This window comes from Strigops habroptila, chromosome 1 (genome assembly GCF_004027225.2).
Source record: "Strigops habroptila isolate Jane chromosome 1, bStrHab1.2.pri, whole genome shotgun sequence".
NCBI lineage: Eukaryota > Metazoa > Chordata > Aves > Psittaciformes > Psittacidae > Strigops > Strigops habroptila.
The window spans coordinates 48,765,199-48,784,633 of NC_044277.2; the positions used below are offsets into that span (position 1 = coordinate 48,765,199).

General features: G+C 36.6%; 1 protein-coding gene across 4 annotated transcripts in view; it reads left to right on the plus strand.

Annotated features, from left to right (window-relative positions):
• Window positions 1–19,435, plus strand: part of ROCK1 (Rho associated coiled-coil containing protein kinase 1) — an 84,577-nt gene that overhangs the window by 27,211 nt on the left and 37,931 nt on the right. For 3 of the 4 annotated variants that reach the window (XM_030510501.1, XM_030510520.1, XM_030510530.1), the window contains exons 2-10: window positions 5,634–5,715; window positions 9,524–9,624; window positions 10,459–10,596; window positions 11,169–11,344; window positions 14,069–14,153; window positions 15,959–16,103; window positions 16,387–16,525; window positions 17,739–17,830; window positions 18,405–18,564. In XM_030510501.1, the coding sequence (XP_030366361.1) occupies window positions 5,634–5,715; window positions 9,524–9,624; window positions 10,459–10,596; window positions 11,169–11,344; window positions 14,069–14,153; window positions 15,959–16,103; window positions 16,387–16,525; window positions 17,739–17,830; window positions 18,405–18,564 (1,118 nt within the window). Of the gene's footprint in view, window positions 1–5,633; window positions 5,716–9,523; window positions 9,625–10,458; window positions 10,597–11,168; window positions 11,345–14,068; window positions 14,154–15,958; window positions 16,104–16,386; window positions 16,526–17,738; window positions 17,831–18,404; window positions 18,565–19,435 lie in introns of those variants that run through there. The other variant, XM_030510510.1, reaches the window with a different exon arrangement.

Consider the following 19,435-nt stretch of genomic DNA (forward strand, 5'->3'; position numbering starts at 1 on the left):
ATTTAGCGTTAACAGCCTGAGAAATTCAGTGCTAATAGATTGTGTAGTTAATGTGTATGTTAATGATAACTCTTTATTGTGTTCTGTATTTTTAGAAAAACTGAAGGGAAAGTAAAGGAGAAGGATGTTGCAGAAATCTTTCTGCCCATTTCTTCATAAAGAAGCTTAGATGAGTTTCCATACTGGAATCCTCCTTTCTAGTGTTCATGCTGGAGGAGCTCTCTTAAGCTGAAGTGGTACTAGAAAAGGCTTTTGGACAAAATGACACAAACAGTAAGATTGCTGAGACTGCTTGGTATTTATCCATCTCTTTTTTTGTACCCGATTGTGTCTCATTAAGGCGTGTAAGCGTGTGTATAAACTTAGTGTTTATGTACCTTAGTGCTTGAAACTGTTTTGACAACTCTAGTAAGGAAGATGGTAAATATATAGCTTTTTAATTATTTCTGCTATTGAAGAAAATGATCTTGTAGATAATGCAGGAGCTTCCAATCAGTAATGGAGTCTAACAGGTTTGTGCTATTTCACAGTTGTAAGTGATCTAAAATGGTGAATAATGGTAGTAAAAATTAAAGCTATAGTAAATCACAGAAGAAATGAGTATTTGTTGGTGTCTGGGTGATTAAAAATGGTAGGAGAAATTCAGCGCTGACGAATGTTGAGTGCATGGAAGAAAACCATCTCATGTTTATGTACCTGTGTTGTTAAATGTTCAACTAGCTCTGATACATAGTAACAGGGTTTGTGAGAGAATCAATTTAGTACACAGTGACTATAAAAATTAACCAGGTATTTCATTAATAACTTAAAATTTAGTGAAGAACTAAACAGGAAACCTTGTGCTGCATTGTGTACTTACGGTGTGCTCACAATTGGAATACTGTTTGCAGTTTCCTCCCAATTAAAAAAGTATTTAGTAGAAATAAAAAAACACTGAAGGGTGTTGGTGGTGATAATTGGAATAGCTTTCATACAAGAATGATTGGGAGAGAGATGACTGGAGGAGAAATGACTGAACTGTGTAAAGCTATGTCTTGGGGCAGGTGGGTAGAGTCATTGTTCCTTTTGTGACTGAAGCATGGCAAGCTCAAAATGAGGTACACTTTCACGCAGCCTGTAGGTGGTGGAATTCATATCTTTATGTTGCTGTAACTCTTATATCATATATCATAGAATAGTTGGGGTTGGAAGGGACCTTGAAGATCATTTAGTTCCAACCCCTCTGTCATGGGCAGGACCACCTTCCACTAGACCAGGTTGCTCAAAGCCCCCTCCAACCTAGCAAGAGACTAGAAGAAATACAGAAAATGTTTAGACAGAATCACTGAAGAAAATTCTGGCTAGAGCTGGTGATTGTGACAGTGCCGTTTCTGGCTCACAATTACACCAGAGCAGTAGTACTGCTGTATGCTGGACTTGTTCATATCCTCTTTCCTAGACACCCTTACCGTCATCTCTGGAGGCACTATGTGTGTCCAGACTGACATTTCATTTTACTCTATATATTCTTTTGAAAGTTGAAAGTGTGGTGTAGTAATGAACAACGTGAAACCAGCAGAATATGTGGAAACCTTGGTTTCGTATGGAAAAAGTCTGTGCACATTGTAATGGCTCCCTAGTGTGCCTCTCTTTAATTTCAGAATAAAATGAAGTATTTTAAAGATATTATGGAACTACTGATGATTTCATTAAATGGATGTGATAAAGAAAAGACTCTATCAGCCCATTAAACTGAGTGAAGGACATTAGAAAGGAAGTTTTTTTCCCCTGTTCTTTTTTAATTACCTCTGAAATACTGTTACCATGTAAGATGTAAGTGAAAGTCATATGTTTGCTTTTATAAACCGATTTGTTTTAGTAATCTAATTGAACTGTTAACATAAAAGGAAAATGTCTGTGTAGACCTCAAAGCTAAACAGGAAAATTGCTCTGTAATGACAGAATTAGGTAGAACTTAGTGTTAGCTGAAAATACCTCTAAGCTATAGTACGTGTTTCTAAACAGTTTGGGGTGTGCTGCATTTAAAGAATATACATACAAAAAATATATTGAACCCATCCAAGTGGGTTCAATAAATCCATCATAAAAATGAGGCCTTATTTTAATAAAGCATATTAAACTGTTGGATGTATGGTTGCCTATTATAATGACATCTTAGTATCCTTTTTCTTTAAGGGGAGGAGGGTATGGTACTATAGGTCTGTAAGGGAAGATGTTCCTTCCTTTCTGTATTAGGAAAAAAGCTGGATGGCATTTCTTGGAAACAAGAAAGCTGAGAGATCTTATCTGCAGCCATCAGCAATAACGATCCTGTCTCCTTTTATTTGGTCTTTATCCTTCTTCTCCTAACCATTATTGCTAAAACTGTAGTATATTCCCATCTCTGTGACTGATGTGGCTCTGACCTGGCATTACCTTCTTGCTGTTGAGCTTGTGTGCTCCTCCTCCCTGTTTCTTCACCAGTGGTACCACTTAAAGCAGCTACACTTCTGTGTTTTCCTTTGTAAAAACAATGGAAAGCTGCCAGCTTGCAGTGTTCACAAGTTCTTCTGTTTTAACTAGTGTAAGTGAAATAAAAGGCTATTCCATGTTTTATGTTATACACTGGGTATCTAAACATTTTGCTTCCATTATTCACAATTCTTTAAAATTGCCTGGAGCTTAGGCTTGTATTTGCAGTCCACCATGAAAATAATGCCACACTATTATTCGTTCAGAATCCCTTCCAGTTGAAGAAATTAAGGATTTCAGAGTTAAGGATTTACAAGTCTGAATTATTATATGGGCACCACCCCACCCCTTCTTTTTTGTAGTGAAGGTTTTGAGTCAAGATAGTTTATTCTCTGGATACTGTAGCAAAGGGGAGCTGATTATTGAAGAGCCTTTAAAATGTGCAGTTCTTGGCATCTAGCCTCTTTAGATGATGTTTGCATGATTTTCAAGTGTCATTTTAAATTAATGTGAAATCAATAGCTTGAATTTGTGTTTAAAAAATTTAAGTGTTTTATTTGAGAGAGTTCATATGTAAGATCTGCAAGGCACTGTTTTCATGATGAATTCTGAATTAAACAGGATTGAAATTTGCCTTTGCCTGTTAGAAGTGAATTTGTATACTATTTTTCATCTTTATTTTAGAGCTTTTAATAAGAAACACAACCTGACATTTATTTTTGAGCTTTTAAAAAGAAACACAACTGGCCTGACAGACCGGTGAAACCATAACACTTTCTGCACTTCTTGCTTTTTTTCTGCATAGGCTTATATTTTAATATTTTGAAAGAAAAAGTATGATACAAAAGTACGATTGATGTTAAAATTGTATGAATATTTCTATTTGTCCTATATTGTTGTATTCAGTGTTTAAAATCTCCCCTTTCTAAAGAAAAAGACTGAACTTTGGCTATTGAAGCAAACCCTGCAATGAAGCAGGTAGGTGCAGTGCCCCAGAGCAAACCAGGGTTTTGAGACTTTTGTACTGCTTCAGCTTGATGTGTGGAAAAGCTTTCTGTTACCCTGCACAAATTGCTTGGCTCTAGAGATTCGAAGGCTTAAGGGCAGAGTGGACCTCAAACTTTGGCAATTCGTCACTGTCATTCATCTGCTTTTAAAAATCCCTGCATGTGACCTAGCAGCCTCGTGGATGCTCTTTGCCTACTGCTTCTCACAGCATGGGGCTCAACGCACAGAGCTGCCAGTGCTCTGTATGCTGCTGTGCATGCAGTTACCATGAGTTCGCGGTCACATTTGCCAAAGAATTGAAATGCTTTTGTGGATTTCCTGGGTATTTACTATGTATCTTTGGAAAAGGTGTCTTTTACTAGGTTACAAAGTATTTCTCGCCTGTGGCTTTATTTCTACATCCGTCTGGAGTCCAAATTATTGTTGGCCTCTTACTCTCTTTATTCATATTACTGACCCATTAAATGTTTTTTTTGTTTTTCATTGCCATTTGCTTTCTTTTTTCATTGTCAGTGGAAGTCCAAAAAGATGATCCTTTAATGCATTCAAGATGAAAAACCTGGCTTTATTTAAGTGCTGTGAAAATATTGTGATACTTTTCTTGATTCTTGTCATTTTCATTGTAGCATTTCTTAGTTAAAACTAAGCCCCTGTACGGAGAAGTAACTTAAACCAGTTATGTTTTTATGAAATTAACAAATTTAATAACATCCAAGCTTTAAAGTAATTCTGATTATCTCTGTAGTTTTACTTCCTTACCCCGTTTTCATATTTTAGCATGATTTTACTGCTTATTCTCATTATATCTGAAGTAATTTGTATCTTACAGGTGTCAAAAGTAATGATTGCAAGCCTGTTAGTAATTCCGATTTTGATAGCATTTGATTGCTATCAAAAATAGGGGAAAAATAGGTTTGAATTTGAAGTGAGTGATCAAAGAATAATTTAAAAAATCTACATCAAGTGTGTGCTCTACTATATCTTCCTGGAAAATAAGCTTTCAAAAAGCTTATACTCTAGCTTTTCTTCAGGCATAATTACTCGATGGATGTAGCAGTCAAAGACTGATGGCTCAGCTTTCAATCCTCTATTGCATAATTTTATAAAAGCTGAAAACAGTCAAATTAGGTCTAATCAGATCTGAACTGATCAGATCAAAGATGTGTCTGGCCTCATATCTCACTGCCAACAGTTGAATAGCAGGTAGTATAGACATGTAGGTAAGAATTGGGCAAGTAAATAGCAGTACTTCCCTGACACGCTGTGTTAACATCCATCAGTTTGTATATTCTGACCTTCCTGGTTTTGCAGTTGTCCTTAAACAGTTGCGAAAGAAGACTCCCTAATGCTCTTTGATTCTTCATGATATAATTCCCTTGATAATTTTTCATTAGATACCATATCTGTGGTTTTCAGCCAAAACATCTGGTTTAGTTTTTTTCTGAGAAGGTGCAATCCACTGAAGAATCATCTATACCTAGTGTAAAATTTAGACAAACATTGGGAATTTTGTGGCACTTAACAAGACCTTAAAATATCATCTTCATTGCTGCTGTTTGTATTTTTCTGTTGGGCTTTTTTTGGTAGTTTTAGTTTTGCTTTGGTTTTGTTCATAGGGATGTATTCTGCGATAGTAATGCCAAATGGGCTTGTGGCTGTTGGTTCCTAGATTTAAGGTAGAATGTATAAAGCCAATATCTCGTCCATGAAAATTCTGAATTCAATGAGAAAAATGTGGGGGTTCACTTTTGGAAATAAATTACCATCATTGATCTATTTGCCAGCTGGCGCTTAATGTTCAGGTGCCTACTGTGTGATATGGTGGGATTTTTTAACGTTATTGACTTTCATTAGAGCTGTTGTTTGTTCTTTTTGTATTTTGAAAATTCAGATTTTTCATGTAAATGTGGAGCTAAAGAAGGTAATTAAGAATTCATAGAAGTATATTTGTTTTGGGACGGGTGGAAATTAAGTTTTGAAGAGTCCTGTGGAAGTGGAGGAGTAACAGCAGTTTCATGCAACTGCTAACTGAATCAGTAAAAAAATGCCAATGATTTATTTTGTATAGAAAATTAATAAAGACAACTGTTTTTATCTTGTCTCTTCAATTAGCAGCATGTGCAATTATTTGTCCAAACACTTAATTTTGCTTGTTGTGTTTTGGTTTTTTTCAGGATGGATTAGATGCTTTGGTATATGACTTGGATTTTCCTGCCTTAAGAAAAAACAAAAACATTGATAACTTCTTAAACAGGTGTAAGTATTTAATGTTTCAGTTACTAACTAACAAAAGACTATAAATACCAGCACAAAGGAAAAATACAAGTGGTTCTAGCTTTTTGAAAGGCAGCTGGGGATTTGTGGTGCATTAAGTCTTTGGTGCAAGTTGTCTTAAGAGTCTGATTATTTCCCAGTGAGAACTGACAGCTCCCTGTAGAAATCTAATCCCCAGCAATTGAATGTCCAAGTTTGTTGCGGCTGTAAATGGCATTGTTTTCAGTGGCACAAAGCCTTTTAAGAAAAAGGCCTGTTATCTTTGTTCTTGGCAGCCCTCTGGATTCCCGTAAAACTTGCTTTGTGATTTCACATACTAATGTATCATAAGCAATTAACAGCGAAATGACATAACATGGATACAGTGTTAAGAAACCATATTAAAAATTTGTTCACTGACAGACTGGAGCATGTGTTTTGTAGACTTTTTTTTTTTTTTTGTTTGAAAGGTCTCTTTTCATTAGCCCATGAAATTCTTATACTGCAGAGCTTCTTATTTGTGCATGCAGCTGATGTATCTGCAGAGTTTGTTTCCATATTTACTCTATATTTTTCCACTACCAGATTTCCTGCACATTCTACTTTGTAATAACATTTTAAATTAATAAAGTTGTTTGGTTTTTTAATAGAAGTCAGTTCCATAATTTTCATAATAATAATTTTAAAAAAGGCATTTGAGAATTAAGTCTTTTCTAAAGGCTGCCAAATGGACAAATTCTGGAAATCATGGCACAGACATTTGCTGATTAAAGACTTGCTTCTGCTTGTGGACTGAATGGGCGAGCTTTGGAATTAAACTACTATTGTTAGAATTTTACAGGCATAAGAATCTCAATTACATGTTGTCATAAATTACTTTTGTGGCAAATATAATGTAATTTGCCTAAAATAATTTTTGTCTTTGCTTCATTGAAATTGATGTTCTTGTTTCTGTTTCCAAGGTGTTTTCAAATAGTTTACTTGATGCAACTCTAAGCAGTGATAGTGAATTTGTGGGGTTTATTTTCTATTATTCCCTGTTTGTGGGAATACATGAGTCCACTAGATCTAGCTGGTGGCTCGCTTGCACGTAAGCTGGTTGCTGAGAGGCCTAAGTTCAAATGTTCTGTTTAACTTTTTGCAATTCAAACTATATTTGATATTGCACACTGTGTTACATGCACATTTTGTATACTTAGTTATTTACAGAGGAGGTGTGGTGAAACTGTTGGAGAAAAGAGAAGTTGTGTTAGGCAACGGAAATCCTCATTGCAACAGATAACTTGAATGTAATTTTTATCAATAGTGAAATCATTAGTAAGACTCAAAGAGCTTCACTTTTGCAATTGGGGCTGAGTGAAGGAGAAGAAAACTTTTGTTTACAGCCTGATAATGAATATCTTGTAGGCATAAATTATATACTGTGTAAGATGTGACCTGAAGTAATATGAACGCGGAGAACAAACAATGTTATTTCATTTCAAGCTGCCTTTAGAACATTAATCTTCTGTGTTTGCTGAAATACGAAAGCAAGCTGTGAATGTACAAGTAGTGGCCTTAGAAAGAACTGTGAAGTCTAGTTTGTTTTGAATTTTTATTTTAATAATTAAAAATAGACATATAGGAGCATTTTCATGTTTATTTTAGTTCAAATAGAAAAATGTTTGAAATACCTTTTTGCAGTATTAGCTGACCAGACAGTTTGCATCATGATTCTAGAAATTTATTTACAATCTAGAAGTCTATTTTAAAATGGGAGTTTGCTTCCTTTATATTATAGATTGATTGCCCTGAGCCAGTCCTGATCCCCTCTCATTTTTCTCTGGTGTACATTGTATATTTGTGAAGGCTCCAAAGTCTGCTTCTACTGCCTAAGGTTGTGAGGGTTATTTTTGCAAATGTGGAACCTTATTAATTTTTTGCCATGTAGAATCATAGAACAGTTTGGGTTGGAAAGGACCTTAAGATCATCTAGTTCCAACCCCCCTGCCATGGGCAGGGACACCTCACACTATACAGAATTAAAAGAATAAAGAAGTCAATATTTGAGATGGTCGAGAGCCTTACTTCACAGCAGGGACTCACTTCATTTCAAGATGGCATCTAAGCTTTTAATATAACTTCAGGACAAGTTGGAGAATGTGGTCTTTAGCCATGGGAGCTACCCCACCTGTTCATATAGGGTAAGCTGGCCGGGTCCTCCACTGGTAATGGGAGATAAGGAACTGCCTATTTAAAGAAGTTGCAGCCTGATAAACCTTGCTTGACAGATCTTAGAATATGAAAGTCATCTTTCCAACACTACTGTTACTGTAACGTATTGCCTGAAAATAATGGAGTGTTGGTATATCTCTCAAGCAGTAAATTGCAATTTGCAACTGTTCACAAGCTCAGTTTATGTTATTTAAAAATCCTTAGCTTGGATGGCTCTTTAGATGTTTTTTCCTTAATTCTGTTTTGGCGACAGCAAGCCATTTAAAGCATTCATATTGTGCCTAGCTTTCTTTTGCCCCAATGTCAAATTTCTCATCAAGAAGTGGTAGACCTCCTGTTGTGAGATTACTGTGCAGTAAGTTAATAATAGCTGGAAAATTGTTGTTGTGAGAATTGCTGCATTTTAGTTCCTTGCAGTCTCACTCATCCTCCACTATAGGTCAGTTTTCGTCAGGGCAAATGAGGCAAAGCATTATTTTTCTTAATTACTGAATATTTTGATTCCTGTGTGAAATAATGTGTCAGAATTTACAATTCTAGTGTAATGTATTGAAATCAGCTAGTGGTATGCTGCGTTGTAGAGGGATGGCTTTACGTTAGTGTAATGCCAGAGTCTATTTATTCAAACAAAGCTAAGTTTGTTCCTTTTGTGGTAATAAAATCTTACTGAATTTCAATTGTACATATGCTGCTTTTGTTTTAGATAATGGCCAGTGTAGGTAGAAATCTAATTGTCATTTTCTGTCACCTGCAGCCTCATCTTTTTAAAATCTGAATTTAAAACCCAACATTTCTCCTCGTTCCTCTTCCCCTGTCCCCACTTCTTTCTAAACTTTACTTTTAGGCCTAGAGTATTATTTTTCAAAATAAAATATCATTGCACAATGTATTTTATTAGCAGTGTGTCTGTTTTAGTAGACGTTCCTTGCTTTTAGAAATAGTGAAGCATGAAGCTTTTCCATGTAATCTCATGCCAGTGTTGACCCACATGGATTAAAATAAACTGTTTTAATCTTTGACCAAATTTGGAATTAGACTATCTGCCCACTGGGAGTTTGTAAATTATGGTAGTTTATAGAATGACAGGTTTATATAAATAATTGCAGTGATTCCCACTGCATGTTTTAAATTAAAACCCACTTTTTTAAGTATTAGGAATAATAGAAGTGCAGGCTGATTTTTTTAAAAATAGTTTCGTCAAGTTTCATGTATATGTGCTTATGATATTTTCTCAGATGGGTATTTATCCAGTAATAATCTTTTTATACTGATCAGTTTACAAACAAGATCCTGCTGGATATGAAATTTTTGCATAGCTTTCTTTTGCAGGTCATTTATTTTTAAAGAAATTCCCAAATTAAGATCTGGGTTAGTTTGATTGCAGAGTCATTGCATTATGTTTATGTCAGGTTTTGGTTACTATGGTAACGAGAATGAAGTCATGCATTCTGCAGAGAGGCTTCCAGTAGGAAGGTAGGTTCAAAGTAAAGTGCCTTCTTTAAGCAACACGTCTTCTAGTAAGTATGAAAAATTGAAATGAGATGAATGGGTTTAATTATATCGATTATATATGAAATGTAAATTTTGTTTTATGTAGATAAAGACACAGTAAATAAAATGAGGGACCTGCGCATGAAAGCTGAAGATTATGAAGTGGTGAAGGTGATCGGTAGAGGGGCATTTGGGGAGGTTCAGTTGGTAAGTTACATTTCTATTTGTACATTTGAATGTATTATGTAGTATTTCCCCATCTGTCTGTCTGAATTCAGTGTTCAGAAGATGCAGTCCTATAATATTAAATCCTTTAGCTCAGTGAAGTTTTATTTCTTTTTATCCTATGGAAATGTTTTTGAGAATGTCATATTTCAGTATTCTTAAAGTGCACAAGCGCTTGTTTCACATTGTAGTCATGCTTCTCTATTAAAACGCAATGGAATGTATGTTCGTCATAAGCAAGAAAATTAGCCTTTGCCACTGTACATATGGACACTTGAATAAGTTTTCAGGACTAGAAGAATTTCTGCCAATTCAGGGATTACACCAGTTTTTTGCGGACATAGTTCTCTCAGACGAGAGATGCTGTGTGTTTTTTGTGATAGATTAGCAACCAGGCTTGTTCATCCTGCTTTATTAAATTGAGAACTTTTGGGAGAAACTGGAAATATGGCAGCAAGTGTACATGTCTGCTAATGAACTCTGGAAAATGCAAATAGTTTTAACTTCATAGTATTTAACAGGTGCCAATATTTGTCTTTTTAGTGACTCATACCTACAAATTATGAAGTGACTGTTAACACCTATGGACTTCTCTGTAGAGTAGTTCTAGCAGGTATTTTAAGAGCAATGCATATATTGTCAGATAATGGAATGTAATTATGCCGTAGACCTACAGTATAGAATTCTTTATAAAAATGTGAAGAGTCTTTTTTAAATTGTTAAATAGTGAAGCAGAAAAGTAATATATTCAGCAGTGTTCTTTATATGTTAATGTGGCAAATTAATGTATGCTGTGTGTCACATTTGTCTTCATAGGTAAGGCATAAATCCTCAAGGAGAGTATATGCTATGAAGCTCCTGAGCAAATTTGAGATGATAAAAAGATCAGATTCTGCATTCTTCTGGGAAGAAAGGGATATTATGGCTTTTGCTAATAGTCCCTGGGTTGTTCAGGTATAGTTATATTCCTTTTAAAGTGTTGTCATTATAGAACAATTTAATTACAACACTGTATGACTTGGAATTACGTCATTTCATTTTTAGCCTTTCAAAGTCCCTTTTTAGTTCTATTGGTCTGTTAGGGAAACACATTATGTTAATAATTAGTACACATTTGCTGTACACAACAAATAGCAGGTATCACACTTGTTTCAAAACAATGTTTTGTCATAACATTTACAAGATAAGCAATTCTGTTAATTATTAAAACTCTTTGCTAGATATATATTGGTGAGCCTGCTCTATAGTAATTCTCATGCCAGTGAATAAGGAAGCATTTTATCCTCCTATGCAATGAGCATTCTTTGAAATGATCTCAAAATTTATTGCACCAAATTGACTACTCTGAATTTGTAACCAGGACTCCTTCCACTGCAATGTTTTGGAGGTCTGCTGGATGATGCAGTAGTAGCAATTCTGTTACTCTCTAATTCAGTTTGCACAGATATTCCTTTGATTTCCAAGAAGCAAAAGATTAAAGAAGACTGTAACAGTGACTTGTTATTTTGTTTATTTGCTTTTTACAGTTATTTTATGCATTCCAAGATGACCGTTACCTTTACATGGTGATGGAATACATGCCTGGTGGGGACCTTGTGAATTTAATGAGCAACTACGATGTTCCAGAGAAATGGGCAAGATTTTATACTGCTGAAGTTGTACTTGCGTTAGATGCAATTCACTCAATGGGTTTTATACACAGGTGAAAAAAAGTGTTGTTACATAGTGTTGCTTTATTTCTGGTGTTGCCAGGATGACTTCAGTGATTGTTTAGGCAGTTCTAAAATTTGTACTGTTACTTCATCATTATTATTTCATAATTATTCCATCTTACAGCTTCAAAAGTTCTTGCCATCAGAAACTTCAAGTCTGACATGATACAAAGTAAAGGTTTTCAGCAGGCTGATGTTCCGCAGTTTGGGGAGCAATAAAATTGTCCCACTTCATCCAGTTGTCCCACTGTTAGGAATTATCAATTCTCTGCTCTGCATTTGAAGCCTCAGTGACCCATTAAACAAGAATCTGTGAACAACACAAGGAAAATCACTCATGTTTTCTTGTAAGGGGCAAGATCGAAAATTGAGGTGCAGAGCAAAGGGACTTGGTTTAATTTCATATTATGCACTTGCCCTAAAATGAAGTGTAGGCACTTTCTGAATAGGTTGAGAAGTTTACTTTTTGACATTTGAACTTTACTCGGTTGTTAGTTTTTAATTGTATGAACTAGGAGCAGAAGAACAATTTTTTATTTTTTTTTTCTTTTTGACAGAAAATGCAGGAAGAGTTTGAGGAAGACATAGTGTATAAATTCTCAGTTTGTAATTTGGCCAGATCATCAATGTTAACACGTAAGCTTTTGCAAAAAAGCAAAGCAAACCAAACTACTAACCTGTTGCTTGAGGATGTGGAGCATCATTACGTAGCTATGCTACATCTAATGAATAAATTATCTAGCTGAATGAACCATTCGTGCATGTGTATTGCAGGCTTTAGAAAGCAGGTATTAGAAGTTGCCAGCAGCACAGTGATTTTTTTTTTTTCTCTGAAAATTTAGATTATTTTTGACACCAGCAGAGTTTTTGGAATTTGTTTTCCACTGGAGTTAGTCTGAGCAATCTGAGGAATGAAAGGAAACTCATAAAAATGTGGGCCCACTGCTTAATGCATCAGGGACCTAGTGACAAAAGACGTGGAAATGGCTGAGGCTGCCACCTTTGCCTCAGCCTTCATTGATAAGGTTTGCTTTCAGGCCCCTCAGATCCCTATGCCTAGTGGCAGAACTTGGGAAAGTGACTGTGGCAGAAGAAGTCCCAGTTATGCAAACATGGGTATACACATGTCCAGGGCACTAGACAGGATGTGGCAAGTGGCATGAAGGAGCTGGCCAGTACCCTTATGATACTGCTCTCTGTCACCTTTGGAAGGTTGCAGCAGTTAGGAGATTCCTGATGACTGCAAAGAAGCAAATGGCACACCCAGCCTGCCACGAGAAGGGCAAGGAGGGGAGGATCAGGGGAACTGTAGGCTGATCACCGTAAAGGCAGTCTTTGGGAATTTTACACAGTAAATTTCCAGGAAACCACTTTCAAGCACGTGGATGGGAGGGTAATTTGGAAGAGCCCACATGGATTTACAAAGGGTGAAGCATGCAATACCAACCCAGTTGGCTTGTGTGATGAGATGATGGGCTCCACCACTGAGGGGGGAGTAGTGCATTGTTTGTCTTGACTTTAGCAAGGTTTTTGATGTAGCCAGATTGGAAAGATATGGTTTGAATAGGTAGAACAAAGGGTCCAAAGGTAGAAAATGTCCCGCCAACAGTCTGCTACCAGCTGTTCTTTCAGGGGGTTGATACTGGGGTCAGCACTATGTTTTCATCCGCAAGATAGTGTTCAGGTGAGACAGAAAGCATCAGTCTTTTTGGCAGCATCAGCTGCCCAGCAGGACTTTATAGAAAAGGTGGAGTAGACTTGAGATTGAACACTGAAAAGATGAAAGGCAATGGATGACACAAATTGCAGCAGGGGAATATCTAGCTATTCATTAGGAAATATTTTTCCACTGTGAGGGTGGTCAGATAATGGAAGAGAGTCCTAGAGAGGTTGTGGAATCCCTATCCTTGAGAAAAAATTCAAAACTTAAGTGGATTTGACCCAGAGGAACCTAATATAGGTTTGATGTTGAATCTAACTGTTAGCTGTACTTTGATCAGGCAGTTAACCAGGGATCTTACAAAAAGCCCTCCCAGCAAAAATTATTCTGTGAGCATATTAATACATTTTCACTTCACTTCATTTGACAGTTATGGCCAGAGTTCTCCTTTAAGGTCCCAGAAAAATACCCTTTTTCCTGAAACTCATGCTATACTTTCTTGATAATTGTTTCCTGCTATTATTCTGCTTCAGTATATTTAATAACATCAGATGTTCTGAACTTTGCCAGTTACTTCATGAAAACTTATTTTCTATAACGGAAGTATTTTGTGGAGAAGAGCATGGAAAAAATATTTGTTCACATTAATATAATTCTGAAAATCACATCCATTCGTTCCCTTAAAATAGAAGTGGTACAGAGAATAAGCTGTGTTTTAAAGGTCTGAGATAGCTAACTCAGAACCAGAATGTCATGTTTTCCTGTACCTTCAACCAGTGAGTGTTTTTTAGGAACTTGAGGTTCAAGATTAGTGTCCAAGTTTGTTAAATTCGGTGACTGAAGGCTCATAACATCCATTATAATTTTTTAAAATGTAGGTTAGCAGTCTGTGTGTTGGACAGACTTAGAGCAGAAAAAACCAGGGGAAATAGTGGTGCTTTCATGTTGGTATTTTTCCTTGCAATGTTGCATCTGAAAAATAGTTTACTTCTGTTGTTTTCATAAGTTAATTTGAGTTATTTACTTTTTAAAAAATACGTTTTTCTCCTTTCAGAGATGTGAAGCCTGATAATATGCTGCTAGACAAAGCTGGTCATTTAAAACTAGCAGATTTTGGTACTTGTATGAAGATGAACAAGGTAAACATATATTTTTAATTTCACTTTTCTGTTTGTGAAAGGAAAACATGCTGAAAAGTGAGAAAATACACCAAAAACTTTTTAGCTGGGTGAGAAGAGTTCTACTCTGTTCCAATTACTAGTTATGCATCCTATTCAGTGGCAATATAGAATGCAGAAATGGCTCTTGAAGTAAGGACTGTATCAACTTCTATACCGTTTCCTAGAGAAGCTTTCTGAAGTCAAGACTTCAATTGTCTCTAGATCTTCTGGATTATTTCTTTAAGTCTTTGGTTATCAGAACTTAATGCAAAGAAGTGAGATTTTCTTTACATAGTGTGTCAGTGATGAAAGAATCAAAACTCATGTACAAGTCACCAAATCCCAATTGTATTTATTAGCCATATGCTGATGTAGCAAAAGGACCAATCTGAAGGGAACAGGTTAAAGAATGTCATAGAATTACTTCTTTTTTAAAAAATATATCCTCAGGTCATTAAAAAAAAGGTAATTTTGCAGCAGTATTTCATGTACTGTGAAACACTCTTGTTTCCTGCACAAAACTGATTGGTTTGTGTCAGTCTGCGCATATTTATGAGGAAACCAGTCTGAAAAACATGATACTTCATAGAGTCTGTGTAATAAGTACATTGTGTTCTCAACATATTCCGGGAGCTTCGAATAAATCGCTGTATTTAGCTGCTTTGCCATAAATAAAAGGCACCAATGAAAACCAAGTGCAGGTTATGTGTACAAATTTAAAGAGTTGCTTCAAGTCACAAACAGTACACTTGAGTGGCATACCTGACCAAAAATTTGGCTTTATTTTGGCTTAATACTGATTGTGTTCATAACAGTGAGGAATTTTGAAATACAATTTTATCCTAGTGTTTAAAAAAAAAGAAAAAATATTACAAAACTTTGCTGTATATTAGCATTACTGAAGTAACCTTGTGTCGACAACACCTTACATTTTGTGCTGTTCTAAGCAAAACTAGCTGAGTAGTCTTGAGCCTAATTCTGGGTTCTTCTAGTCCTTTGAAAGAGATTAATCTGTGGTAACCTTTCTCAACGTAGGAGCTTAATTGTGGTGCATTCTGGATTTGCTACTTACACAACACTGGATTTATATTTGTTATATTTACTTAGTTATATATTTTTATGCAACTTTTTCAACAGATCCATTTCTAGGAATGGCACAGAATTATTTCAGAAGTGCCCAAATAACACTGGAAGGGGGTGTGTGGTTGCAGCTTCGGCATTCTGGATGCCAGCTCTAGTGTGACTGATCTCTACCCTGCCAGCCCCTTTTCAGGGGTGTGAGGAACATCAGACGTTCTTCTTGCCTGTTACCTGTTTTGAAGTCTGTCTGCTTAGAGTTTTAAGGCTCTGTCTACATTTAGTCTTGGGCCAGAGGTGGAAAGCTTGTACTTCAGCTGATCTTGTCAGCAAAATCCCTGTTATTGACCCATTTATGCTAACAAGAGGAGCTTTCCTTGTTCATGGAACATCCTGTCTGTATATGACACATTTATACTGGCACAAACAGGAGAGGCTGTGCAGTGTTTACAGCACCTAAATGCAATTCTGATTGCTTCTCTGATATAAACTGAGGTTCTTAAAGTCACTTCCAGTGTGTTTGACAAATCTGGTGCTTTGTTCTGTATTAGTAGCTTAGAATTTCAAAATGTTAAAATACCTGTTCAAAAAAGAACGTTTGTTGACAAAAACTGATGTTGATCTGCTGATGTTGGTTAGGCTGCATAAACTCTTGGAAATGGCTTGCAGTTTTGGATCTCATGTCTGGGTTTTCCTCCTTTTTGTAGGAAGGTATGGTACGATGTGATACAGCTGTAGGAACACCAGACTATATCTCTCCTGAAGTATTGAAGTCCCAGGGTGGTGATGGTTACTATGGGCGAGAATGCGACTGGTGGTCAGTTGGAGTCTTTTTGTATGAGATGCTTGTAGGTGAGTAGTAGTCAGAATTGACTATGCTACTTAACTAGACTCTGAAATCACAGTTGTTTTAACTGTTTTAATTTTATTAAGCTCTTCTGACATAAGTTGTGGTTTAGTGATCCTGTATTTAGAGAATGTTTTTTAGAAATATTCTGGCACAGTTCTCAAACATTTGTCCTTGCCTCTTGTTCACTTAGTTGCTTACCTTGTTGCATATGTAGTTCAAATATTATAAATCAAATCTAAAATACTTTTGATCTGCTTTTTAACTTTTGTGTTGCTGCTTTTTCAGGTGATACACCTTTTTATGCAGATTCTTTGGTTGGAACATACAGTAAGATTATGAACCATAAGAACTCCCTTACTTTCCCTGATGACAATGATATTTCTAAAGAGGCAAAAAACCTTATTTGTGCCTTTTTAACTGATAGGTAAGATTTAAGCTTTACTCAAAATGAAAGTAAGACTTCGTTAAGAGAATTTCTTCTGAAGTTGAAAGAACATAAATGTATATGTTTTGTGTGGGTTTCTAAACTGCCCAAGAGAAGTGAAACTTTATTGTCTTGGCATAAATGCAGTGTAGCTGTTCCCATTTAGATGCTGCCTAGGCATTTTTCTGATCCCTGAATGCATTTCCATTAGTTGAATGTTGTTCATAAGAATTGGGCTTTTTTCTTTGAACTACAGCAATGTAAGGAACTGTCAGCCTTTTGCTTAAAGGACAGAACATGTTAGTAAACAGATTTTAGAACCTCAGCCTAAGTGTTGAAGTTACTTTGTCTGAAATACTCTGAAATAGTATTTTGTCTAACCTAAAGCAGTAGTTACTAACTGATGTTACTGTGAGCTAGACAGGCAGTAGCATCAGTTTTATCTTCTCCAGTCCCAGTATTTGGGAGAGGAGTCGCCAATGGTTGCTGCTGCTCTTTGTAGTGGTAGCATGTGTACTGGAGAGAGGGAAGTTCTGCTACTATGGGTATGTCTACTTTATAAATTTAGTTCGAATATGAAGTGTTGCTCCTTAGTAATAGCTACTGTTATATTGGTCTGTGGTGCACAGTGGTGAGTGGCACACGAAACAAATTCCTTTCGGATGAAGCTAAAGCAAAAGATGCATTTCAGGAGTGCCCCTAATACACTCCCAGCTATTAGTCAGCATTCAGGATCAGGGTAGAGTCAGCCCACAAGAAGCCCGTCCGAATTGTAGGTGTTAGGTCTGTTTCACTTTGTGAGTACACTCCTGTTGTGCCCATGCTACTTATAACCTCTGCTTGAGAACTGGGGCTGCAAAGGAGGGAAGCTGTTGCATTTGTTGGGCTGCATGTAATTTGAGTAACAGCATGAACTTGCAGAAAAAGTAGAGGCCAGGTACTGCTTGGCAGCTGCCTGGTGACTCGGTGGTGGTGGAAACAGTAGCAGCAGGGATTCTTATAGGCAAGACTTAAAACCACGCTGAGTTCTGAAATGAAGCTGTTGTGCTCATATAGGTATGTTCACATGAAGACTTTGAGATATGTCTACTTCTTACCTTAGTTTGAGAGGTAATTTTTTTGTCTTTGTTGTTAGATTATGCCTTAAAATGAGTCTTTCCTTCAGAATAGTTTATGTAATCTCTCATGTTTAACCAAAACACTCTTTTAACAGGGAAGTGAGGCTAGGACGAAATGGTGTGGAAGAAATTAAACGGCACCTTTTCTTCAAAAATGATCAGTGGGCCTGGGAAACTCTCAGAGACAGTAAGTATAATGGACATGGACAGTGGGATTGAGTGCACCCTTGGCAAGTTTGCCACTGACACTAGGCTGTATGGTGTGGTTGACACACTGGAGGGTAGGGATGCCATCCTGAGGGACTTCAGCAGACTTAAGAGTTGGGCCAGTGCCAACCTCATGAAGTTCAACAAGGCCAAGTGCAAGGTTCTGCACCTGGGTTGGGGCAATTTCAAGCACAAATACAGTCTGTGTGGAGACTGGATTCAGATTAGCCCTGAGGAGAAGGATTTAGGGGTGTTGGTTGATGAGAAGCTCAGTATGACCTGGCCATGTGCACTCGCAGCCCAGAAAGCCAACCGTATGCTGGGCTGCATCAAAAGGAGCATGGCCAGCAGGTCGAGGGAGGGGATTCTATATCTCTGTTATAATGCTTTTCTCAGAGACAATGATCTGGCTTATTTATTATGTTAGCAAAAGGACTGCCGTATTTCTTTTAAGGGAATGTGAAGTTTTATTTACTCCATACAAGGAATGAGATTTCTTAGTCACTGAAGTAATTTAATGATTATGATCATACTATTCTACTTTTAATTTATAGCTGTAGCACCAGTTGTGCCTGACTTAAGTAGTGACATTGACACTAGTAATTTTGATGACCTGGAAGAAGACAAAGGAGAGGAAGAAACGTTTCCCATACCAAAAGCATTTGTGGGCAACCAGCTTCCTTTTGTAGGATTTACGTACTACAGCAACCGTCGGTATGTATGCAGAAAGCAAGCTAATGGTGTATTCTTTTGTCAACACTGTTTCTGACTCTTACCAAGCTGTATTTAGAATCCTAGTAAATTACACTCTTTTGGCACTTTGATAATAAGAACTAGTACTGCTAGTCATTAGTGCCTTAAAAATATCACACTGAATTTGTGAATGTCTTATTCTGCATTAAGAATACTATATAGTGGTGCTGCAGAAGCTGCAGGGAAAATGGCAGCATGCTGCCACTAGACAGAGCCACCTGCAGAGCTATCTGCAGAATTATCTATGTAGCCACAAGTGAGGGATATGAATGTCACTTTGTTTTACTGTGAATTCCTGTTCTTGAGCAGTATATGAAGATTCCATAGTTTACGTCAGTGTTTTAGCATGTGATAAGTTAAACCTTGGCTTACTAGAAATAAGATATTTTCTACTTGCCTGTTATTTGCTTCATAATTTTTCTTTTTTTTTTTCCCCAAAGTACTTGTCCACTGCAGAGTGAGATTGTGATTCTTTACAGTTTTCACTGTTACTTAGAAGACTTTAAGTTACATCATTTAAAATTATATTAATTCATACTTTTAACAGTCATTCTCGTTGTAGGCACTAGGGATAGCTCTATCTACATTCAAAATCTCAGTAACTTTTTCTTTGAAAGCTGCTTTTAATTGTGGGTGTCAAGCTTAAAATGGGCTAAAACTTCTAGTAGACTGTGTCGGATAGAGACTATTAGTTTTAATAGCATTTCTGGATAGGAAAACTTTAAAGGAAATAAATCTGGTTTTTGTCCTTGCGTAGAAAAGGAACCACTTTTCCAAGCCTGTGGTGAAATTCTTTCCATTTCTGCAAAGAGTTGGATTTGTTCTGCTCTGC